The sequence below is a fragment of the Condylura cristata genome, unplaced genomic scaffold (assembly GCF_000260355.1).
Source record: "Condylura cristata isolate star-nosed mole 26May11 unplaced genomic scaffold, ConCri1.0 scaffold00017, whole genome shotgun sequence".
Classification (NCBI taxonomy): Eukaryota; Metazoa; Chordata; class Mammalia; order Eulipotyphla; family Talpidae; genus Condylura; species Condylura cristata.
In genome coordinates this window covers 16,193,266-16,219,819 of record NW_004567118.1, presented here as the reverse complement: position 1 = coordinate 16,219,819, position 26,554 = coordinate 16,193,266, and the positions used below count along the sequence as shown (strand labels likewise).

At 40.6% G+C, this 26,554-nt stretch overlaps 2 protein-coding genes across 5 annotated transcripts in view; both read right to left on the bottom strand.

Moving 5' to 3' along the window:
- DUSP14 (dual specificity phosphatase 14) overlaps window positions 1-665 on the bottom strand; it is a 20,611-nt gene extending 19,946 nt beyond the window's left edge. The window contains exon 1 of the mRNA XM_004684464.2: window positions 603-665. The gene's annotated coding sequence lies outside the window, so the exon portion shown is untranslated. The remainder of the gene's footprint in view (window positions 1-602) is intronic.
- A 10,146-nt stretch (window positions 666-10,811) lies between these two features.
- Window positions 10,812-26,554, bottom strand: part of TADA2A (transcriptional adaptor 2A) — a 41,074-nt gene continuing 25,331 nt past the window's right edge. For all 4 annotated transcript variants that reach the window (XM_012726561.1, XM_004684463.2, XM_012726563.1 and 1 more), the window contains 8 exons: window positions 24,166-24,229; window positions 22,487-22,530; window positions 19,479-19,589; window positions 17,506-17,577; window positions 15,660-15,792; window positions 15,087-15,130; window positions 13,096-13,169; window positions 10,812-11,658 (listed from right to left, as the gene is read on the bottom strand). In XM_012726561.1, coding sequence (XP_012582015.1) covers window positions 11,473-11,658; window positions 13,096-13,169; window positions 15,087-15,130; window positions 15,660-15,792; window positions 17,506-17,577; window positions 19,479-19,589; window positions 22,487-22,530; window positions 24,166-24,229 — 728 coding nt within the window. In that variant the 3' untranslated portion in view covers window positions 10,812-11,472. The remainder of the gene's footprint in view (window positions 11,659-13,095; window positions 13,170-15,086; window positions 15,131-15,659; window positions 15,793-17,505; window positions 17,578-19,478; window positions 19,590-22,486; window positions 22,531-24,165; window positions 24,230-26,554) is intronic.

Genomic DNA, 26,554 nt, shown 5'->3' with positions numbered 1-26,554 from the left:
GGAGCTCCCGCGGCGTCCGCTCCCCGCGGCGACCCTCCGTGCAGGGTTCCCCTGCAGTTTCCGCGTCTCTCGGCCCACGACCCCTCTTTTCCCCACTTAAGTGTCTCTCCACGAGCCGGCTCTAGGCGGGAGTGCTGAGCTAGTGTGCTCTGGAGGTGGGATAGCTAAAGGCAAGGCACCCCTACAAACAGGACAGGTGTGAAACTGCAGTTAGTCAGTGAGCCTCGCCTGCACGGGACAGAGCCCGGCAGGTGGGCCCGAAAAGACTGCGGGGAAAAGACCAGGATGCCTGTGCGGGAGCGTGCCCGAGACCCTGAGGAAGCTGGACGCGTGGCCATCCCCCGCGCGCCCCAGACCGCCCCGCCGCCACGAACCGCAGGTGCCAGGCTGAACGCAGGCATTCCTTGAGTTTTATTTGCTGTGTCACTCGGAGCGTCTTTTTAGATTTAGGTGTTTGCCCATCTGTGACATGAGTAGATGTAAAACGGACTTTTTCCAGCACAACCCCGCTGTGGCAGGTGAGCGAGGGCTGCTCGACTTCCAGAGGGCGCCGCCGTGAGTCAGACACCTGAGTCCTGACTCCGCGCCAGCCCTTTACTCACCAGACCCAGCTCCTCGCCTCGTCCATCGCCGGCCTCTGGGCAGCTCAACAGTCAAACGCGGAGTCATGGTGGGGGGGTAGTGGCAGGAGGGGGGCAGGAGCTTGGTGAGGGAAGTACAAGTCGCGCTTTGGGTTTACTCCTGGCATCTTCAGCGAAAAGCTTCCAGGCTTTTTCATGCTCTTCTTGATCCCCAAGCAGACTCAGAGTCAGCCCGTGGGGTGCAGGAATATCTCTAAAAGTTCGGACTGCTTCCCAGACAAAAGGATGCCATCAAAGGCATTTTAATGATAAGCTTAGGAGAGCTAAAAAGACCTAGATATTTGTTTCTGCAGTCATAAAAGGAGAGCCCAAGCTTTAAAAATAGGCGAAATTACTCCTTCTTTGAGAGAATAAAGGATAAAAGACTAGGCGTTCAACTGTTGCCCGGGAAGGGCATCTTCCCAGCACGAAACTGTTCTACCATCAATTCATCTGGTGACTTATTTTTGACATGCCAATACCAAAATAGCAAAAGCTCTAATAGAAACGATTGTATGCCATTTTCATTTGTTTCTCCCCCTACAGTCCTTCCTCCAGTCAGTTCAATGACTCAGCAGCACAAATAGATACATCCCTCTTCAGATTCAAGTTTATTTGTTCTGCAGAAGGCTGGTTTTCAGAACCAGCTCAAGATAGTGACAAGCAGCTGGGCATTTTCATCGATTATAAGAACTAAGCCCAGCATGAACAATCATACCACATCAGCGAAGAGGAGAGAGGACAGCTAAACTAGAGTTTGTGTAAAATAGAGTGTAAGATCTAGCAATTAAGGAAAACAGGAAGAAGTGCTTGTCAGTGAGACCATTAGTGACTGTATTACATATGCCTGTGGGTAGGGATGTCCTTTACGCCTTTACAGAATATGTAAGTGTGGACCTACACTGCCCACACACACTCTCCCAATCTCAATCTCTCTCTCTAGCTTGAAAATACTATCTTGTAGACATGCACTGTGCTACAGAACTTTGGGTGACGCACATGTCTGTAACTGGCAGTGGCCAGCACAGCAGCCATGACCCTCATGTGAGTTTTTGAGTGCTTGAAATGTAGTTACTGTGACTGCAGAACTTAATTTTTTTTTTAAAGATTTATTTACTTGGCCCTCCCTGGTGGCGCAGCGGGTTAAGGCACTGCGCTAAGAAGCTTAAGCCACTTCCGCATGAGTTCGTTTCCGGCTTGCCCGTGGGGTGACCACATGGCGCGGCAGACCTCTCCTGACCCGCCCACTGCTCCCCTCAGCAGTGTACTTTGTCGTTCTGCCTGTTCTGCTCCCCACTCTGTCTCTGGTGAATTCTCTCACACTCGGCATCTCTGGCCTGTACCCCAGTTCTGTATGAATAAATAAATAAATCTTTAAAAAAAAAAAAGATTTATTTACTTATGCACACAAGAACTGGGGTACAGACCAGAGGCGTGGGGGGTGAGAGGATTCACCAGAGACAGAGTGGGAAACAGAATGGGTGGATTGACCAAAATATACTGCTGAGGGGAGCAGCAGTGGGACAGGAGAGGTCTGCTGCACCATATATAGGTTAGCTCCCTGGCCGGAGATCGAGCTCATGCAGGATTGAACACATGCCTCAGTGGGTTGGTAGTGCTGACACACACTTGCGCCACCACGGAGGCCCACATAAATTTTTTTTATTTTATTTTAAATAGCCACATACTGGACAGCATGTTACCAGACTATCGATATCTATGTTTATCGTTGTCAACTAATTCAGATGGAGAAACATCTGAGAGGTCATCTGCCACAGAAATATGACTTGCCTGTGTGCAGGAGAGGAGTGGGTACTCTGACTACATCTCACTAAGCAGTGCAGCTTTTGTGCAGCGGGAGCGGGGATCTGATCAGACAGTAAGTGGAAGGTGGAAACTGCTATGCTGCTTGGCTTCTGATGTCTGTCTTTCCAAATATATTCTTATTTGCTGCAGTGACTGCTCCAGATCAACCAGACCATTATGGGTGCCTCAGAAAGAAAAGCTGTGTCTTCCATTCACTCATTGCTTCTGGTTAATAAATTGGCAACAGCTTTGCTATATCTGTTGGAATAGGGGAACAGCTATGATCAAGACTCCTCAGTCTACACAAGTCTGATTTCAGGCCATCCCAGATGGCACAGATGCCTGCTGGCTAGTGCCTGCAATTCCCGAGGACATGTTATTGATAGCTATGCAAAGCAAGCCTCTACACCTCAAAGTGGCTCTTTAAGCTGTTGCCTTACACGTGTGAGGGGAAAAGTGGACACCAGGTATCTGGGAGGAAATACAATAAATATGGAGAACACAGAAGGACTGAGGGCAGACATTCCAAACACACGTTTCATCTACCACAGAAACTTGGCCAATTTTTGTGCTACTTTACAAGATGATAGCACCTTACATTGTTATCACAAAGGTTAATTTTGCTAAATATAAAATATAAACTGCAATTTTTAGTGTTTGTAGTTGCGATAAAATGTATTTTTCCATTAATAAAGAAATGTTACATTCCAAAAACAGAAAAGGCATAGTTTTATAATTTTATGACTTAACAAAAACAGTGATTAGCATCTTTCTCGTCTTTCAATGCATGTTTTAGTTCTCTGTGCAGTTATAAACATAGTTGTACATAGTCTTGTAATCTGACTTCATGTTTCTTGTGCTAGGTATTATAGAAAAGAGTATTACAGGTCCTCCCTGGTGGCGCAGCAGGTTAAAGCGCAGCACTATGAAGCTATCTGCAGACACTGCAGCACGAATTCGATCCCTAGCCAGGGAGGTGACCCACGTGGCGCAGCAGACCTCTCCTGATCCACCCATTACTCCCCTAGGCAGTGTATTTCAGTCAGTCTGCCTGTCTGCTCCCCACTGTTTCTGGTGAATCCTCTTACCTCTTGTATCTCTGGCAGGTACTCTAGTTCTTGTATGCATAAATAAATAAATCTTAAAAGAAAAAAAGGAGGCCCTCCCTGGTGGCGCAGCAGGTTAAAGTGCAGCACTGAGAAGCTAAAGCCACTTCCGCATGGGTTCAATTCCCGCCTGCCCCGGAGGTGACCATGTGGCGAGGCAGACCTCTCCTGACCCAGCCGCTGCTCCCCTCAGCGGTGTGCTTCGTTGATCTGCCTGTTCTGTACCCCACTCTGTCTCTGGTGAATCCTCTCACCCTCCGCATCTTTGGCCCCAGTTCTGTACGAATAAATAAATCTTTAAAAAAAAAAAAGGAAAGAGTATTACAACATATCTAGGATAACTAGGTAATTTATTACCTATCTCTGAAATTTTTCTGCCTTTAATTCAACCCATGATGAAAATTCCAATATAAACAAATTCCTTGAAAAACATACATTTGTCTTCAACACTGCTCTGTGTCTTTCAGGTTTTCATGTACCTCTGTGAGAATTCAGCATGCATTGTGTAGTTCAGGAAAATCGTGTATATTGCCCCACGTGGCTTAAGTTAAATGAAATTATCAGGTGCTCAAAGGGAAGGGGAGGCAAAGAAGTGCCAGGTGTATTACATATACCTTATCCCATTTAATCTTCATCAAATCTAATTAGGTAGGTATTATCAGTCACACGTTAGAGACCACGAGGGGTTGAAAAACTTGCCTGAGGTTGTGTCATTAAATAGCACAACGAGGATTAACACTCAGGTCTTCTCTAGTCAGCCTGGCAGGTAAACAAGAAAGCCTGTCTACACAAGGGCAGTAACAAACCACTCCCACTTTGATCTCAATTCTTTCATTATAAACTTTACATTTACTTTTTTATACGTTTATTATTTTTTTTTAGATTTATTTATCCATAGAAGAACCGGGCTGTAGGCCAGAGGTGTGTGGGGCTGAGAGGATTCATCAGAGACGGAGTGGGGAACAGAACAAGTGGATCTACTGACACACACTACTGAGAGGAGCAGCAGGTGAGACAGGAGAGGTCTGCTGCACCATGTAGGGGCTAACCCAAACTCCCAGGCCAGGATCAAACTCAGGCCCAGTGGTGATAGCTGATAGCATGGTAGTACTGAGACTTAACCCCTATGCCACCAAGGAGGCTCATAAACTTTTTATTTTAAAAGGGGAAAGAGAAAAGAAAGGATAACAAAGAGAAAAAAAAGGGGGGGGGGGAAGAGAAGGCTTTAAAAAAAAATTACAGCCAGAATGTATTCATGTATTTCTTTAGGAAAAACTGTTTTTCAAGAAAACATGAAAGAAAGGGAAAATGAAGAAATGTAATAACTCCTCCCAAGTTAGTCCCTTCTAGTAGGAATACCAGAAGTGGTAAGAAATGGACTTTTAAAAACATCCCAGGTAATTGACTATGAAGTGAAAAAGCAGAAAGTGAAGCAGGGGCAGAGGTTCCCACACTGGTTAGAAAGCAACTTCTAGCCTACTGTGTGGCTCATGGCCCTTTGTTTTGCCAAATAGTAGCAAATCTGTGTTACAGGTTTGGAAGTTGGAACCATCAAATAATTCTTACCTGACCAAGTGTACATTGTTACATATACACCTGGCTGCAGAGTATCTCAGAGCCCTGGAGCCATGTGTGGCTAGATCCTGGATGTTAATCGCTGTAATCCGCTTTCACCTGAGAGGCTCCCAGTTCCCCTATCCACCCCATCTCTCGCCACATCTGCTGGAAATCCATGGCTTGCCTTTTTTCCTCTCCCAGTTTCCATGGAGACACAACAGTTTACTTTTTTCCCCCTAACTCTAAGCCACAGTTATTTTTAACTGTAAAACTCTGAGCCAGGTCACAGCTGGGATCTTAAGAGATGCAATGACGTCTATAGTCACCCTTTTCTCCCACAGACGCCTTCTTTTTTGCAGTTGCTGGAGGGGGGCAGAGGCACTCTTGGGAGATTTTGCTCTCAAAAGCATTTTGCTTTACATCATGGTGTTAAACCTATGCTAACTTAGATCTGACAGGTGTCTTCAATCTGAAGCGAAGCGCACCAAAACAAAGCAGATGCCCCTGCTGGGGTGGGCACACCAGATTACGGCTAACATTGCCTCAATAAATGCCCTTCGGTAAGGCTGACCCACCCCTCAAGCAGACAGCAAGTTCCCCAAGGAATCAGGGCTGCAACACTGCTGTCCCTTCCTCTGGAGGAAACTTCAGATTAGGCCACCCATCTCTAACTCCCCTGTTACTTGGGAGCTCGTGTCTTTATGGCATTTCTGAACCTTTTACTCCTTTCCAATATTTTTTTGGAAAGCAGCTCAATTACCCTGAAAATTGCCCTTTTCACCTCAATGTCCTAAATTTGAAGTTGAAATAAAATCATTACTTAACCTCAATTCAAAATACCTCTTTATAGGAGACATTAAAATTAAGCTCCACATTGAAGGTCCCCTTCATTTACTATTTCTTAAAATAGCTTTTTAAAAAATGGATTTTAAGTAAATTCCCTGAAGGAAGGGCGATAAAGGGAGAAATCTGACATGTGGGTGATGAGCTCAGCATGAGCATCCTCGAGTGTCTGACCTTTACGTGCATTTCCACAAGGCCCTACTCTACTGAATCAGTGGCTATCGTTTCATTGGAGAAAAGCGAAGTTCAGGTGATTATAAACAATTTCAGGGAAGGAGTACTTGGCAGGAAGCTCTCCAAGAAGAGAAAATCATTACAAGTGTCCTGAGTTGTCCTTAGCTGTCAGATCACTAAAAAGGGTGCTAAGATCACAGCATTGGAGCATTTTTGCTTTAAGAAAGTGTTGGTTTCTTCAACCCAAATGCCCAATAATACATGACAGGATCAAGAAGATGTGGTACATATGTACACAATGGAATACTATTCCATTCCAATCAAAAAAATAAACTCATGCCATACGCAGCAATATGGACAAAGCTAGGAGGAATCATGATCATGAAATAAGCCAGAAGGAAAAAGAAAAATATGAGATGGTTTCACTTAGAGAAGGAACACAGGAGAACCAAATAAGGGGTCAGGAAAAAAATAACAACAATAATAAAACAACAACAAAATTAGCCGGCAACCATAAATCAGAGATGTTCTGTCAGAGAGGGGGAGAAAGAGATCAAAACAGGGGAGTAAAGAGCACATGAGGGCCCTCCCTGGTGGCGCAACAGGTTAAAGTACAGTGCTAAAAAGCTATGCCACTGTCCGATCCCCAGCCAGGGGGTGACCCACATGGCGTGGCAGACCTTTCCTGACCTGCCCGCTGCTCCCTCAGCACTGTATTTCAATCTACCTGTTCTCCCCAGTCTCTCTGGTGACCCCTCTAGCCTGTACCCCAGCTCTTATATGCATAAATAAAACTTAAAAAAACACAAGGGACTGTGGTGATAGCTCATGGGTGAACTGGTGGTAGGAATTTTATGGGGTATATACAATGATGTAAAAGATATAAAAAAATACTTTCCTGGGGAAATGTCAGCTCTCACCAGTGTTCAGGGGTGATGCTCTACAAACACAGGGTAGGTTAATTGTGCCCTCCTACTTTGCTATATACCTACAGAAGTGGCCCTGACACTGCTCAGAAGTATGCATTCAATTTTGAGAGCAGAAGGTTGCAAAATGCATACAGGGACAAAATGCCTGCCTTCTTAAATGTAACTGGTAAAATTTTAAAAAAGGAAGTGTTGATCCATTCTTTTTCATACTTCCCAAGATGCTACTTCTGTTCAACCTAACTCTGGACTTGAGATTATTAGCAAGTCACCTGGAAGTTTTCTGCCATAAAAGACCTTTGGGGGCACCTAGGAGCAAGCTGAAGAAGTATTAGCTGAAGAATGATTAACTCAACCAAATGTTTAGTCTGGTGCTACAGAAATTCACCCCATGATACTGGGTTGAAAGTAAGTACATCAGACTTAAGACAAATACAGTTCTGGACTGGAACGGTTAACTCTAGGACTTGCAAGCTCCAGGGGAAACCCAAGGGGTACAGTAGCCATCAAGACTACATCTGTTGCAGCAAATTTTTGTAGCTGTTTGGGTTTTAAACCTTTAATGTCCACTGTTTATATTCTTATCTCAACATCCTATTCCTACCCTGACAGGGGAGAGGGCCAATGCACAACATAAAGTGAGCAACTCCCCAGAGACAAAGGTATTTTTTTGTCAGATGCATGACATTCACCCTCCCCTTAAATACCTGTCTCTTGATTTGTTAGCCTGGTCAGTCAAATCAAAGGGCAGCTGAAACTTTCATCTTAGCATGCTGCAGCTGATGGAAGCCAAGGCAGCAGGCAAATACTGAAGAGAGGAAGAACATCCATTAGCTAGAGAAACTGGCTTTCTACCCGTTTCTCTCAGAAATCGTTCACCTGTCATCCCAGCCCCTCCCTGCACCGCCCACTCCCCACCACCAGAGCAGCACACTTGGTTCTGATGCACATTTCATAGATAGGCTACTTTGGTTCCAAAACAGTCCCTAGTTAAATGCTCTTCTTTATTGTTCTATCAAATTAAGTGCCTATGTCCGCACGACCACTTCCATCCTAACCCGGCTGCTCTGACCTTGCTGGCACCAAGGGCCCATTCAATTCTATTTACATGTCATGCGGAAAGACTGGTTATTGAAGAGAAAGCCTGACTTAGCTAGGGTACTGCTCACAAGGCCACAGACTTGGCAGAACTTTGCTGTATATGAGAGGTCTTTTCTGGCAGATCAGGGAGGTTAACTGGATCTGGCTCAGCACACTAGAAAGCAAAGCTTCCAGGTCAGTATCTCTTGAATCAAACTTAACTTTTAGAAATTCAAGCAAAAATTCAGGTACCTAAGATGTGGAAAAGTTTAAAAGGTGGACCCACAAAGACATCCTAGAAAATGGATGGGGTGGGGGGAGACCGGACTGTGTTCCAGAATGTTTTGAACACAGATTCCACTCCTCTGGGCAAGGCCAGTGGGAAAGTGTTTTGGAAGAGGTATGGATGAGTTTTTCCAAGCCTCTCTATGTAATTTAGGTCACTCATTCTTCTGACTGGAGACTTTAGTTCTATTACATATCTATGCATTTCATAAAACTAGAATGACTTAGCAAATGGAGTTTTGTTTATTGATGTCACTGGTCTCCCCTCTTTCCAGGTAACTGTAAATGAATTTTATTACTCAAACCTGGCAAGTCTGTTATCACTCTGTAAGGACTGGCTAATTGAGTTTAGATTTTTTAAAATAGAGGGTAGGGGGTATGTGTGTAAATAATGAAAGGATGAAAATTGGAGCTAAGAAGGGATACGCTCTGAATATTTAGTCTCATGAGAGTCAGTCTAGATCTTTGAGTACAGGAAGGAGTCAGTACACAGAAAGGAACTTGTTTTGCATTTCCCACCACTGTCAGCAAAGGATATGTGTAAAACTCCAGCCAAAAACTATTTTTTTTAAAGATTTTATTTATTTATGCATATAGAAATGGGGTACAGGCCAGAGGTGCAGGGGCGGCAAGAGGATTTGCCAGAAACAGTGGGGAGCAGAACAAGCAGATAGACAAAGCACACTGCTGAGGGGATCAGTGGGTGAGACAGGAGAGGTCTGCTGCACCATGTGAGTCACCTCTGGAGCTGGGGATCGAATTGGCACTGAAGCAGCTATGGCTGGCTTGCAGTGCTGAGCTTCAACCCACTGTGACACCAGGGAGGGCCCCCCAGCTGAAAACTTTAACATTAAATTGAAGTAAGAGTTTCTAACGTTAAAAGATATTTATTCATGTTACAGAATTTCAGAGTAAACACTCTCCCTTCTGAGATGGGAGAAGAGTAACTTCTATTGGTATTGGTGGATTATGGCCAACCATCTCTAGTAGCAAACCGGAAGGATGGACTAGTTTTTGAAAGGCCCTTTCTAGCTCTGGATTTTTAGTACCAAAGACTTCCCCTGGTGATAAGAATGTAGAAAAACGTACTAAAACCACCCATATCAGTATTAGCGAGTTCTTTTTTCTGTTGTAAACGCAAAAGGAGTGACTGAGCAACTCCTTTCAACAGTATTCAAGAATATGACTTGATCAAGAGACCCAATAGGCATCCTAGGTCTAAATTCTGTGAAGCTGAGTACACCAAAACAATTGAATCCTACTTTCTAAAACCCAGTCAATTGAAATTACAGCCTCATTTTTCTGTCACTATTTTCAACCATGCCATTTCCTCTCATCAAATCTATTGACGCCCCATTAGTTTTTCCAAGTTCAACTGGTTCCAAGGTTTCTATCAGACTGTCCTACCATCCTCCCACTCCTAACTAACACAGCTGCCCCTTGTGTGCTAGCCAACGAAATCATGTCCCCATTTCCCTCACTCCCACTGCTGCCTCCACACCCTTCCTACCCACTATGTCTGTAACAATCTCTCACTTCCATCTGCATTTTCTTCTCCTCTTGATATTACCATCTCCTCTTGCAGAAATCCTTCCTCAATCAAGGACTCTTTGGACTACAACAGATGCCTCCTGACATGATGTCTAATGCATCCCCAATTTTTAAAACAGCAATTGCCTCTTAGGGATAAGACACAACACCTTTATAAGTAATTTGGGGTAATTGGTGGCAGTGGAATACATTTTCTAAAAGAAATGACTATGCACAGAAAAGAACCATTTCCACAAGCCATCCTTTGAAAGATTAGAGTCCTTTATCTTAATTTCCTCTGATCCTAAGAGATTCCTTTTCAATTTCCACCACCTCGATGAGGTCTACCCACAAGTTCAGGCTTACATCAGCAGTTTGAGAGATGTTTTCAACAAAACACATATTAAAATTAGATGTTTTGAGTGTTGAAGGAATCAGTCAGCTGCTGTATGCAAATTATTCAAATTCTGAAGTTGTACCTACATACAACTTTGCTTCTAACAGAACTGGGTTGGCCATGACTATGAGTTTGGCTTCTTACTCTGCTGAAAGGTCTGAGGACAAAGTCTCAGATGTGTTAGGGTTACTCACCCTCATAATGGGACTCTAGTGAGTCCCATTTATGAAGCTGCTTTACTGCTGTTTTAAAAGTAGCTTTTATTGCTGGCTAACCTTTCACCATTGAGAAATTAGTGTTCAGGTCTCAATCCAAGCAAAGATGAGGTTAGTTGCATCATCTCCATCCTCAGGAGCTCGGTAGCCTGGGAAACCCAGGGTAACAACAGGGTGAGTCCAGGACACACGTTAGCAGACGATGCAGCATGATGGGCATCCAACGCCCTACGTGTGCTTTAGTTACAAGAATATTTGACATACCACAAATTAAACAGCAAAACATTTTAATCCATTAATTCTAAAAATAACAGAGACATTTTACATCCGGTGCCACCTCCTCAAAAGTCTACTGAAGATTAGATAGTCAGACTATGAAGTACAAAACCAGACATTAAAGATAAAAATGCAGCTTGGGACAAGACCCTGGCGGGTGCAGGGTGGTTTTTCTCCCACTGGCTCAAAAACCTAAGTTGTTGGTTTAAAAAATCCTTAGACAGAAAAAGGAAGCCTTCTCATGCTCTTTATTTTAAACCTGTCTGAAATGTTTGAAGGCAAAATAGCCAGAAAAACAACCTCCCAAGTGCAAGGGTCTGAGCTGGATTCCTGGGACTAAGATTGTGGTTTAGTTCTATTTCTACCAACACTGTGACGTGAGATACTACAGTTCTTGTTTTACTTACAAGAGGTGTTAGGAATGAATGCCCACTCACAATTAATAATAGCTAATCTAGCACAGAACTGCAGCACAATACCAGAGGAGTGTTTTGAAACAGAGTGGAGAAGTAGACATCAATACAACTTAAGGTTTCCTTTGTTCTCCTCTTTTTACAATGAGAATTAAACTCAAAACTGACTCTCCAGAATGCTTCTACTGTCTTTTGGCCCACCACATTCCAAACTTGTGACTTCTGATCCCAAGCCCACGGAGCCTCAGGCTTTTGTGATGTGTCCTTCTCGGATGAGGAAATCATAGATTTTCCGGGTTTTGTTCACGTCTATTTTGATGAGTGCTCTTGCCTGTGCCAGTCTCAAGCCTCCTTGCTTGTTACATTCATTCAATAAAGCAGATTTGTATTCTAAGTAGGCGCCCGGGACCAACCTCACCATCTGACAGAGCTGCAAGACACGGCAGATTTAATAAACATTAACATCTGTCATTCTCATAATTTAATCCAACAGGTATAGCCAAAATTAAATTTAAAAAGTGACATCAACCTCCAACTATTTATAGGAGCTGTTGAGTAGCTAGACTGCATTCCATTTAGTCTCCTCTTTAGAGAGAAGACTCCCTCCCTAAAGAAAGACACTCAGGAAGAGAAAGGCAGGGAATGATGCTGAGAACTAAGAGCACCTGCTGGCTGTCTCACCTCAGTCTTCACGCAATACAAATATGAGTCTTGAGGGCCAGGCCAGCACATTCCAACATACCCAGTCAGGAGAACCACAGGGCAGCATGTGTGTGTGTGTGTTTCTGTGTCTGTGTGGTGGTGCTGGTGGTAGTGATGTTAGGGCAGATTGTACATTCTCAAGCTGACGTAATTTTTAATATTGGCACAAAGTAGCAGTCCTTGCTTTTGTGATTGCATGCATTACATTAAATAGAAATGAGACAAAGAGATCTTGCTAAGAAAAGGCCACCTTTGCTGCTAAAAATCTAGAAAGCTGGCTCAATTCCAGTTCAATGAGCAGTCTGAAGTCACCATGTTATGGGTAAGGAAAAACCTTAAGACTCTGGGCCATTCCATACTTGAACTGGAATGGCTGTGACCTTCAGTAGTGCTGAGATAACAACAATACACTTCCCTCTACTCCCAACTAGTCGTTACTGTACTTAGTGGGAGTATTGTGCCCTGACTCCTCTGCAATCTAACCAGAACTGATAATACACCATGGGTGACAATCTTGGGAATATAAAAAGAAGACATGAGAACAAAATGGGATTTCCTCTTTGGAATGGACTTCAGAGCTATGGCACATTCTCCTGAAAATCCTTGATGATTCTCTAGAGGTTGCATTTAAGTTTCAGAAAAAGGCCAAAATGAATGTGAAGGTAAGTCTAATGATTAAAATGGAAAAGTAGGTCATGGCATTTTAAAATCTTGTGTGTAACTATATATGTAATAAACTCATTTATGCTTCTATGATGGAGACAATTCCAACACTCTTTCAAGTGCTCCTTATACTGTCGGACTAACTGCAGAACTTCTCAAAGTGACAATACTACTAAAAGATTACCCTTTTTTTGATTTATAAAAAAATAATTTCATTCACCTAAAGCACTCAGTGTAAGAACTGGTACATCAGTCATTAAGTAAGAGCTGCTATTATTTAGATTTACAGAGCACATATTCTCTCAGAAGACTAACGGTGGCAGGATGAGGAGGAAGGTGGTCTTTGAAAACAGTGAGGTTAGCGCTATGCTCTACAGGAGAGCTGAGCCGTGCTCTGCGCTTGCATGTTAGAACAAAATGAGCTTGATCCTGTAACATGTCTTAGTTACAATTCAATGAGTATCAGTTCCCACTCTTTTCTCTAGCTCCCCTTCTTTGTTACCTCCTTTTCTTTTTCATTCAGCTTCTCTGTGCCAGGGAGGCCAGTGAGGTTCAAGGGTGGTGCACTTCGTCTTCCTATAGACACAGATAAAAAAGGACATCTATTTCAATGAAGCCACAATTCCTCAGGTTCAAGTTCACTGCAACTAGGCCAAGTAGGCACAGGATGATCCTATCAGCTGCAGGAGCTATACCCACATCACCTTGAAGCTCAGTTTAGACGACAACCCTAATATTCATGTGAAAATGATGGTAACTTATTTTGATCTGCTAAAATACACATACAATCACACATACTTCAGCATCAAATGAGTACTTACCACAGCAGATACCACGTATTTCTTCCTAAGCAAGCAGAAGACTCTAAAATCTAAAGCCAGATGTCATCTAGTTAAGAAAGGTCATATACTGCCTGCCTTGACAACTGATGAATGGAAATAACAACTCTGCAGGAGAGACATTTCCCAACCCTGCTACTCTGCCAGCAGCACAAGGCAAACATGGTAATTAACCAAGTACCATTTGCCATCACATCAAAGGCAGACTGTTAGAGTAGCAAAAGGCCCTTTTTATTCACTGTGAGAGAATATCTGCTCCATCCAGAGTAGCCCTGTTTACCTGAGAGACCTGCACAGAGAAACAATGAGCCATCACATAGCACAGCAGGGGCTAAGGTGAACTCCCATACCTCACAAACAAACCCAAGCAGAGATCACCAACGAAGATGGGAAGCTCAACATGAAATGTACTATGGTTTTATTTTGAATGGATATTTGGGGTTTGCATTCAATTGGGCATGGACAGACTGAGTGAAACAAAGGAAATGTTGACTAATACATTAACAAGTGTTATAGGGACTGCCTTTTAAGTGGTGAAAAGGGAAGGCCTATCTATTATAGGCTGTTTTGCTGGAAAACCAGTTACTCTATAATATTAACAAGAGGGATAAAGGCATCTCCACAACCATCTCACACCAACTGCTCAAAAACACAGCCTCACCAAGTGTTCAAAAAGGAGACTACAGTCACTGAGTGCCTCACTAGAGGCCAGGATACAGTCAATGATCCAGACTTTTGACTTCACTGCCTTACAAACAACCCAGAACATGAAGAGAATAAGGGATCTCCTCAACCTAAATACAGGAAGGCTAACAGCAGGTAGGAAGCAACAAAGAGTGAGTGCAGATAGTTCAGAAAACACAAATCCCAAAGCTGCATTGTTCCTTCCTTCAGTTAGCCAATATCAAGGTGCTAGCTTGAGGGAGTATAAGAAAGTTACAAAATAAAACTTAGATCTAGCTGCCTAGGCTATTCCCTAAAAGACTTTTTTTTTCTTTGTTAAGAAATAATCATTTGATATAGAAGAATAAAAGCAAAAGAGAAAAAATTTTGTGAGTCCTATCCAAATTCTGAGTGGAAAGACAGAATTCTGAATGGGATCCTCTTGGTCAGAGCTCAAAAACTAAAAACTGCCCCAAATTACCAGCCACTGACTATCACACACCAAGAGTGGTCAAATAGCGTATGACTTAACTTGGTTCTATTAACCTCAAAATAAAATACATTCAAAGAGGTAAAGTTAAGAGAAATCTTAAGTCTCCAACTTAGAAGGAGATTTTGGTTTCTGGATGTAACATGTCCCTTGGTTCATACAGGTTACAAAGTCTTTTTAATTTATCTCCTGTGAGAAAAATTTCAAACTTTGTAGTAGGTACAACCATAGTGAACTTACTGCCCAAGTATTAGTTAAAAAAAAGAAAACACACACACTAAAAAAGAAAACACCTCTCTAGAGCTCTTTCTTTACCTCTCTGCACTCTAAATGAGGATAGCCCCTGTCTGGCCATGAATATGTTAAGAACTTGTTGATGTTTGTAAGTGGGGCTACCACTTAATTATCATGACTCTAAACACCCTGCTCTCCAAGTTGTTGTGTCAGAATCTCTAGAATGAAAACTTGAATCAAGACTTGCTCCAGCTTGAAAAAAATTACCTGAATTTGAAGCCATTGGAATGGATGGACTCAGGCCAGAATCACTACAATGAAAAAGAAGAATTTAAAAGTATGTCACATCAAAAAAAGGCAATTTGCAAAAGCCCGCATTTATTAGGTTGATTAGTTTGAAGGGATAGAATAAACAACTTTGCTTTATAAAAGGTCCCCATACTAACCAGGAAAGAAAAGCTGTTCTAAAGGTGAAAAAAATTGCCTGGATTTGTTCAGACCCCTTAGCTTGAAACGCCACATGACCCATTCACAGAGAAAGCACAGGAACATGACTCTGCAGTGAAAACCATGCCAACAGATATGAAGGCAGAGCGAAGGTTTAGGTGGGAAGTGGAGGGAATGTACTAATTTTAAAAGATCAAAGAGGCAAAAACGTGGCCAGTATGTTTCTTAAAACTGTCAATACCACACTACTTCTGAGACAAAGTGCTAAAATTTCTGAATCCTTCTTCATGTCTAATTATCTCACTTTGCCCAGTAGGGTAGGGGTTTCTGGAAATGCATGGAAAGGCTGGAGACCCCAAGAGGATGCCTGCTCACGCCGAGCTGATCACCCACATGTCAGCTTGCCGGCGGAGCCACTGCTGGCAGGCGCTGCTGTCCTGGATGTACTGCAGAACTTCGGAGAGCATGGTGCGTTTAAGGCGCTCTTCCTCTCGTGTCTTCTTGAGGTGATCGTAGGTTCTGGCACCTGGGGGTGTCAAAGACACAACGGCTATGAGGACAGTCCCACCTGACTAACGGACAGTTTTTTATTTTGGTTTCTTCTGCAAAACTGCGGCCACATTATTTTTCCAAAAGTAAAGTATATTCCTCTCCAGTTTAAAAAAATCCTGTTCTTGACATGCAAATTATTTCTTTATGCCTTTAAGAAATGTGGGGAGAGGGAAAAAAAAAAACCTAAACAGAAAAGCACAAAGAAAGTCACTCATATTTCCACCACCAAAAGGTGATTTTTGACATTGACATACTTGCTTCCTAATACCATTTTTCAATTTATATATTTTCCAAAGTCACACGAGTGCTAATGTGTACACTTGTTTTTAAATACCAATTAGAATTACAAATAGGCAGCTCTCCTGTGACTATGACCTCTCTAGCTTTCTCCTTTTCCTAATAAGCCTGTCCTTTAAAATGTAATAAACAAATAAATAAAAAAGAAGTCTTCATTGAGCAGTACTGTTCCTGTCTCCCCTCTTCAGAGGTACTGAACCAATGTCAGGTAGCCCAGACTGGAGGTCAGTTTTTATATGCATCTTATTAAAAAGAAGTTGCATGACATTTTTCCTACATGTTACAGATATGAAGATTCCAAAATACCACACCAGAGGTCTCAAACTCCATTCTATAGAACCCAAGAGCACCAGGAAAATATCTCAAGGGTTACTGTGAACAGCACAGGGACCTCCTCCACATGCCAGTAGTCCTGGGCTCTACATATAATCTGAACTATTAGACATCAACCAAATTAGTTCTACTTTTGTCTAACTTATAGATGAGGACTCCACACAAAGTTTCATCTCAGAAACAGCTTTTGTTATAAAAAAAAAAAAATAGGCTGAACCTATACCCACAGGGCTATGCTAAGCATACCCTACAGCTTGTGGGCAGGAGATAGTAGCTTTTAGTCAACAGGAAGGAAGGAAAGCTAAAGATCATTCCAACAATAACAACAAAGCAACAGAAACTGCCAAGAGAGATTTACTGTGTGCCAGGTACTGGGCTATGTTTTCATGCACTACCCCTATCTCTAATTTAATCTTCATGCTAACTGTAACAGACTTGGAAAACTGACCCTGGAACAGAATCACAGCTCTGGTAAACAGGAGAGCCAAAATCTAAACAGGAGAGCCAAGTCTAGGCGGCAAGCTCTTACCTACTGTAACACACTGTCTTCTCTCTTGACTTGGCCCTGTTACCTCTTTAATCACTTTAAACCTAGTGTCTCCATTAAAGTAACAATACCTAGACCCTAAGTTTGTTATAATTAAATGACATGATCCTAGTGAAATATTTAGTGTAGGTCTGGGTTATGGTAAAGTGCTGTGAGCTGATAGCTGCTATTATTCATTATCACCACTTGCAGTAATTGTGATGCAAGCTTGGTTAAGAATAATCAGACCATGCATCAAGAAATTGTTAAAGTTGAGACTAAACACTGGAATGAAAAATTCTTCAGAGGCCACAATAGAATCCTAAATCTAAATCTGCATTTCTGTTTTCTTTGCATTATAATTTCACCTCAGATACTTCACATGGTATTGCTAAGTATTAAGTAGGTAAAACTTTACTGGAAATATTAAAAGCTCATTCTAAAAAAATAAAGTTCATATAAAAAAATCAACAACACCTCAAACAAAGACTTCAAGTCTGTTTTTGAAGGCAATCGCAGAAGTATACTTACTACAGAAATTGGTAATGCCTGCTGTCCTGTATTCCTGGAGCCTCCTGATTTCCCTTCGGAGTTCAAATTCCACTGTTTTCCCCAAAAGGAACAAAGAAGAAAAATTGGAAAAACAAAATCAACATCAATAAGCATTCCTGCTGTTGAGTAGCCTCAGTAATTCTGCACATATAAACGACAGGGCAATTCCACTTGGGAAATCCTAATGGCTGGTAACACCTCATTAGAATTTTACCCAAGAGCCGAAAAAAACCTAGTCCAGCTGTCTTCAGGCTGTTCTCTCCAGCTGAAGAAAGCAGCTGGAACTGTCTCCTTGAAAATTTAACAATGAATGGCTGAATTCATTTGTCTACAGCAGTAACAAATAAAGTTTTTTAAATAACTTAAGTTTCTCCTGCTCTATTCCTCTTCAGTTAAAAGTTCTCTCCCTCCAACAACAACAACAACAAAAAAAACAAAAACAAAAACAAAAAAAAAAAACTGAGATTAAGTTAAAATAAATAAAAGTTCTAGCCACATAAGTAGACTCTTAAGAAACAAGTCTCTGATATTTCTTGACATGGTCCTTCCTTTGTAAAGGAGACAAGGTTCTGTGCTCAAGTCCTAGGTAGTCTTTATAGCTTTTCTCCCTTAAGAAGAAAAGAGCACTGTGTTGTCTATAAACCAAAGCTTCTGACTCTTCTGAGCACAAGGATCAGGCTGAAATGCTTGTGTTACCATGTGAAAGAATATTCAACTTGAGTGATTTGAAGCAGAGGATGAAGAGTTTGGACAATCCATGGGCTGTAGTTCTTTGCAGTGACATACAAACCAGGGATGCACAGGAAGGACCAGTCACCTTGTATAAGCCACATTAAGAATACCAATGGTGAGGATAACCTGCCCATTGGATAAACACTTACAATGCCATTCTTCTAAGATGTATCTGCAAGATGAGAACAGGGTAAAGGCCTTGGTAAAATACCTTCCCCAGACTAATACTGGGGGTCAAATATATAAATCTCAAGATGGAAAGCAGACACCAAGGCATAGTCCAGATTATATTAAAGTAGAGGCCTTAATGCCTTTGTAACTTCAATTTTTATGGTGAAAAATCAAACTAACTGAATAGTTATGTCAAGGGAGAAAGGTAAAAACAAAATAATAGAAGTACTATGACATACCATGATGTCCATGAGTCATTCAACTGTCCCCATTTTTAAAACTAGCTTTTCTTTTCTGTTTTCTAAGAGACAGGTATCTGCACAGATGCTGACAGTTTTTTTTTGTTTTTTGTTTTAATTAAATTTGCGTAGACAAATTTGGGTGGAGATCAGAGGTGTAGGAGGTGAAAGGACTCACCGGAGATAGATGGGGAAGCAGAACAGGCAGATTTACTGAAATACATTGCTGAGGGGAACAGCGGACATGACAGGAAAGGCCTATGGTGCCATATGTGGGTCACCTCCCTTGACAGGGATCGTACCCAGCCTGTAGCAGTGACAGCGCTGAGACTTAGTCCCTAGGCCAGTAAGGAGGCCCTTAACACTAAAATATTTAGAACAAGATAACGTTTAGGATTTGATTCAAGATAATCTAGTTGAAAGTAGGAGTGGAGTGGATAGGAAAGATGAAATCAGACTGGCCATGTATTTGTATTGATAACTGATGAAGCTAGGTGACAGATACACAGGGTTCATTTTACCATTATCTCTACTTCTGTACATATTTAAAAACTCCCATAATATAAAGTGGGGGTGGAGGAGGAAGAACTACTAAATTACTATTTATCTGGGGAAAAAGAAACCCACTGTTCTCCCTATAGCCAAAGTCCCAAATTTACTGCATGATTACCAAGGGGAACAAAGAGAGAAATATTTATTTATCTAGAGAACATCACATAAAACACATTGTTACCATCCCTATTTATTTAAATGTGCAAGTGTACACACACACAAACACATGCACTTGTACAAGACACTACAATCACCTACATGCATGGCTTTCAATGAACTTGTCATGTTCCACTGGCCCCACAATCCTTGCAAATCGCCTCATTGTTTCATATAGGTCTTGGACTTCTTTGGGATACCGCCGTTCCATTACTACAGAGATAGTAAAATACAACTATGTCACAGAGAATATAAGGATCCTTGAGTGTTTTACATTTCTTTTACAAGATGTGAAGCAGTAGGACATTATCCCTAGCCTCACATGACTAACTTACCCATGACAGGAAGCAAACAGGAAAGCTAAGAATGCAAAATACTAATCATAATGATAACAGCATTGCACAGGGGTGCTGCTATCACTAGAGATCATCTGCATGGCTGAGCACCCGGTGACCTCACACCTTGATGTCTCTGAATATGTGCAAGAGCAGGAACTCCTGCAATGATGGGAAAGAAGATACTGCATTCCTTAAGAACAATAATGGGTATTAAAATTCTGGTATTAATTTATACAGGAAAATAAAAGCAGACATAATAATCCATCAAGAAGCAGATTAGCCTGGAGAATGTAAGTGATTTCTTATATTTCCATCTAAATCTTTGTCCTTCCCACACAAGTGAGGCTTAAAGTTCTCCTCAAGTGAGGCTTAAAGTTCTCCATTTTCCATATGGGTAATTTTGTTTTTCTAAGTCAAATACAACTTAATCTACTACTAATGAAGTTATATTTTGGTAACTGTCATGCAGGTAAATCGTCATATAGAGAGAGTAGTAAAATCAGCAACTTTGAGGACCACCACTGATCAAATTTCTAATAAGAAGAGGTATCAGCAAAGAAGCTGTTGAGTAGAATTGGAACTCTGAACTGCTACTTAGTCATTTCAATCATATAGTCAATATTAATTAGTTTGTCTACTTTAACTCTAAAGATACTAAGATATTTATTTAAATCAAGGCTTTTCTCCAATGACTCTTTTTAAGAGACATTCCTGCCCACAAATCCCAGAAGCTGATTTGATGGGTGGCCACAGATTGATTAATTCTACCACACACAAGCAAAAACAAAACACACTTACTTCTTCTAAGAAGAATTTGGATGAAAATTTTAAATTTGATGAAAAACCCCTCTGCTTTCCATGTCTGCTTTCAGTACATTACCACTGAAACCATGCTGCCGTGTGACTTCTTTTTCAGAAGCAACAGAGCCTCCCCTGGGTCTTATACTTAAATTACAGGGAACAGAATCATCAGACTAAACTCATCTCTGTCTACCAGCTAAGAATAAAATTTATGTGAGAGTCAAGATGGACTATGAGTAAAGATCAAACCCCAACCAACCCTATTATGGAAACCCCAGGTGAACCAACTACTATAGCTAGTAGCATATGAGAAGTTATTGTCTAGAAAGGGTAAAGGAAATTTGATCTTGAGATATTTTTGCAAACTCAAAGCTTACAATGAGGAAATAAAGAAGGAAGGAAGTTGATATAAGCATTTTCTGGAAAGCAATCAGGCAGCATATGTCAAGAGTTTCTGACCTATTAATTCCACTTCTGGGAATCTACTGAAACAAAGTTTCTAAATATAGACAAGGCTTTATTCACAAACAGGTTCAGCACAACACTATTTATGATAGTTAAAAAACTGTAACCATACCCAATAATAAAAGATTATTATTTATGTATGATATGTTATGTAACTATTAAAATGACAGCTTCAAAATTTCTCACCAATTTGAAAAATGTGTAATGGAAAAGTAAAGAACATATGACTATATGATTATACTAAAAGACACTTAACCTCTGGGACCCTACAGTGCACAGTGTTCAACTCAAATGACTCTATTAGCTAGGACATTCACCACAATAATCATTAGCTACTTTTACAAAGAAAGAGTATTGTCACATTAAAATGTTTAAACATTTTTATATAAATATTACAATGCGATCTTTCTTAGGTCATCCTTATTTGTTGAGTAAACTCTTCCTTTTACAAGGGAAAAAGTACAGGCTCCTTTTTGCTCAGTCTAGATTTCGCCCAATTTTATTTATTTTTAAAAAAGATTTATTTTCATTTATTTATGCATATAAGAAAAGGGTGTAGGGGCCTCCCTGGTGGCAAAGGGGTAAAGACAGCACTATGAAGCTATCACCAGCAGGGAGGTGACCTACACGGAGCAGTAGACCTCTCCTGTTTTGCCCGCTGCTCCCCCTCAGCAGTGTATTTCAGTGGATTACCCTGTTCTGCTCCCTACTCTGTCTCCGGTGAATCTTCTCAACTGTTTTCTTTTAAAGATTTATTCATTTATGCAAGAACTGGGGTGAAGGCTAGAGGTGCAGCGAGGTATGCAGATTCACCAGAGACAGAGTTGGGGGAGAACTCAGAGTTGGGGGAGAAATACACTGCTGAGGGGAGCAGCAGGCAAGACAGGAGAGGTCTGCTGCACCACATGGGTCAGTTCCCTGGTTGGCTGAGAACTGAACTAGTGCTGTGGTGGCTGGCAACAGCATGATAGCGCTGAGACTGACCCCTGCGCCACCGAGGAAGCTCCCTTCTCTCAATTTTTAAAATAGGTCAAAATCTGCATCCACTTAAAAATTATTATAAATTTACTATCATCATCATCATGTAATGTTAAATGCAATTTTCTATTTGTCCACTACCATAAAGAAAATTATCATTCTCTGGTGATTTTGTATGAAATGTTTTTACAACCTGATGATCAAGGCTAGGATTTATTAATATATATTTCCAAATCATGATCCTAATCCAGTTCTAGAAAACGATAATTACTATTCATGGAGAAATGGCTATACTAATTTTAAAAAAGAACTCACATGCATCAAAAATGCCTTGAAAACTTTGTAAGCTCTAGTTCTATCCAGAGATTCTGATTTAGTGGGTGCTTGCCATGTATCAGAATTTCTTAACGCTTCCTAGGTGATGTTAAGATGCATCTTGGATAAGAATGACTGCCATAAGAAATGTGTTCAAAACTATTCAATAATGTTGAAAGAAACTGTAAAATAAAGAAAATAGCTAATACTTACACTGAAACTTTCTAAGGTTGATTAATCCATGGTCTCTTATAATTCTACAAAGAAAAACCACAATTATCTGTGTATTATAAATCATTCCATGTTTAACCATGTCTTTTACATGCAGTTTTTATTAGATATCTTAAACACTGTCAGATAGAATATCAAGGTCTAAAGAAGTCACTCCCCACAAAATTTTGCTTGACCAGTGAATGACACAAATTTAGGCTCTCAAGCATCATATATTTTCCTCTCTGGGTCTAGTACTTACAATAACATGCTGAATGAATGAATGTGTACTCATAAATTACTAAAATTATATGGCAGTCACTTATGAAGAAACAGAAGGGAACCTGTGTACATGTCATAAAAATTTATCTCTTCAGCTTACAGAAATGGTAAAATTAAGAGTACCTGTTAACCATAAAAGGGGACCAGAATCTCACAGTCAACGTTTACAACTGTACATTCACGTAAAGTTTGGAAACCATTTGAAATACTGTGAATGTTTAATACAAAGGCATCATAAAACATAAAATTTGAGTTCTACAATAGTCTCTAGTTCTATTTGTATACTGTAAGCAAACAGAATTTTAAAAAAGATTTATTTATTTATACATACAACAACTGGGGTACATACAAGAGGTAGGAGGGTGAGAGGATTTACCAGAGACAGAATAGGGAGCAGAACAGGCAGATCTACTGAAATATACTGCTGAGGGGGACAGTGGGTAAGATAAGAGAGGTCTGCTGTGTCATGTGGGTCAGCTCCTTGGCTGGGGATCAAATTCATGCTGCAGTGGCTGATGATAGCTTCATAGTGCTGAGACTTCAATCCCTTGTGCCTCCAGGGAGACCCCAGCAAATAGAATTTAATTTATGTAGCGTTGTATGCATGGAACCTCTAATTTATACGAGGGTATTCGTAAAGCTTCTCATAAAAGCAGCGAGATGAGATTCTTTAGCATTTCATGAAAGCTAATTCCAAAGAGCAAGCTATCTTTTCTTTTAGCTTCTCTTGAAAGAGCAAGTTTTACTATATATCAGTCTTGTTCTCACAGGAATGTCTCCCAAGTCCCTCCCATTTTTATTGCTAAGACACGGCTGTGTCATGGAGACATATAAACACACACACGCACCCTGTGCAGACCCTTCTCTGAACTCTTAAAGGCTCTGTAATCCAACAGGGTCTAGGACCCATAATTCTGTCTAATGTGATTTTTGTTCTTTTACAAGAAGAAAGAAAACCTAAAACATTGTTTATAATTTCTTTTAAATGTTTTTAGATAAAAACTTCTCATAAAAAATGTAGTTACAAAGATGCTTTTAAAAAGCGTAACAACAAAAAGAAACAAAGAAAAAACAATCAAAAAGCATAACAACTTGAATTTATCTTCCCTTTTTTTGTTAAAACAGTTTACCCCAAACAAGCAAAAAAAAAAAAAAACCAGCATACCCACAGTATTCACTGATCATCAAAACAAGAAAAGGTAAGAGAGGAAGCTTAAAAAAAAAAGAAAGAAAAAGGCAGGTATTATTATTTTCATGACAGATGAGACATCTGAGCCCCAGCAGGGTGCAAGTGTCTTTTGCAAAGTCACAAGGTAAGCCACAAATGGAATGTTCTTACAGAGCACATGTGGTCAACAGTCCAAAGCTCAAAGGAGAAAGGATGGTTTTGCTATACTTACTTTTTCCGCCTCTGTCTCTCCTTTAACCTGGAATGATAGATATCTACTACAGCCATCTTCAGAGCTATAAATAGACAGACAAGTAATAAGCAAGTACAGATATATAAACCAAGCAAAAAAAAAAAACTTTTTTTTACCCCAACTGTCCTAAATTTTGAACCTCATATTGCTAACTATCTATCCCACACTTGCTGCTCTAGGATATTTTCCTTTAGAAACAAAAATATTCTATGAAGTGATTTTCCTTATCAGTAAACAATTATAAGGTCTTTTTTCCTGTTATATATTTACATGGCATCACCCCATATGAAACAGTGTCTGTGTTCTTTGTAACACTTTTTTGCCCTTGTCTTGTTATGTATATTAACGAGCTTTCCCATAACAGCTGAACAAGGAGTCTGAATTTGTTGATAGGCTAGAAATCACATCTGTTTGAGTAGTCATAAAGATGAATATTGATTGTTGTATAACCACACTGGCGAGAACTCAGCAGACAGCGACACTGAGGTGACACCGCCATGAACAGAAGTGCAGCCATGATGTTTCCCATAGTAGCAGGGTCACTCTGGATCCAGCAGTGACCAGTGTCATAAAACAGCCTAAGAAACCAAAAGCTGTGCCTGCTTTGCTGCCCATACCCTTATCCTCTCCTGCTTTCCCTTGACAATTTGTCCATCTTCAGAGTTTCCTAAGGGCTCTATCTTCATCTCTCCTTTCACTCACTTTATCCTATACCTCATTCACTCCTAATTAAGACACAGGAACTCAAACTCAGTTTATTTTAAACTTCATACCCTCCTGGACATCTCTACTCAGATGGCCTTCGGTTACAATCTCATAATCTACTTCATTCCCATCCATTAGAACCCTTCCCTTGGTTAATAGATGATGCCAGAGTAATGTTTTAAAGCACCATTTAAATGATGTGTTTACCCTTCTTGTAATTCTTCAGTGGTTCCCCCCCACTTACAGTTCAAATTTGTACCTACTATACAAGACCCTAGTCTTACTACTGCCTATCTTTCCAGTATCATTTCCTACCATTCCACACATGCCCTATATGCCATGCACACAAACCAACCTGCCCAAGGTCACACAGTTGTATAAGTACGGAGCATGGATCCAAACCTGAACAGTCTGGTTCCAAAACCATGAGAAAGACATTTATGTACATGTAACTCTATGTTAGCGGGTTTACTGTCTGTCTCAATATCAATCATGTATCCTAAGTTTGACTTAACTAAAAATGAGGTTTGTGTTTTAAAGAATCTCAGAAGTAAAAAATTCCCACAGGTTTTTTAATGTCTGAAGAGTTAACAGATGAAGCGCAATCATTAACAACTCTAGGAAAAAATAAAAGGAATGCAAATTTAGTACTGTTATATTAAGCTGTCCTTACTTAAAATGTATGGATTCTGAATTAAGATTTAATAATTTAGTAGATTCTGGAACTATCTTAATAGCCTATTATCTCCTTAAGCTTTGTGGAAGTTGAGAGTTTTCTGTTTTGTTTTATTTTAGTTACTGAATGTATTCATAGAAGAACAAGGCTATAGAGTACAACATAATGACCTGACATGTCCTTTGAAAACCTAAAATACAGTATTCAAATGTTAGGCAATATAATTTCTAATAACATGCCAGACTTTGCAGCAAAAAATTTAGTTGTATATGATTATCGCTTCTTCCAGAATAGCAAGCTTCATTCCAAAGTAGAGCTGAAAACCTTTATTATACTGATAAACAAAAACAGCAATACAATCACACTGCTCATCCAAAGAATATGAGATACAAGCTCAAGTTTTTCCCATGGGAATAATGAGTCAGCACAGATTTATATATTGTACTTTTAAAACTTGTTTTCAAAGAAAATCTTAATTGGAATGGGTGAGTTAAAGCTACTGAATCTCTACTCCATCCCCTGCCTCGGGCAACTGTTCCCTGCAGCAGTCCCTAGGGTCCCCCACAAACAGTTTGAGACTCACACTTCTGCTGAAACTAGATTTTAGGGTAGGGAAAAAAAATGGAACCAATCAAGTAAGAGAACAGGACACAATGTCTCCTCAGAATCACCACTTTCCTCAGAACATGAAGCAAACAAGTGTTGAGCAATGTACAATTCTGATGCAGTGTCAATATGGTTGCTCTGGCAAGATAAAAGTATCAAGTTTCAGATACCCCTTCTGACTCATTACTGTCTATCTCACTGCTACCTGCCCTCTAATCTCAGATTAGGAGGAAGAAAATCCAAAATCCCACATGCTGGGCTAGAAGCACTGAATACTAATATAACTTCAACTAGCAGGAAATGCCCAGGAAAACTTTTATTATTCCTTGGGTCTGAGATAAAAATAGCATTAAGTTCTATAAAAGCTGGTACCTGATCTGT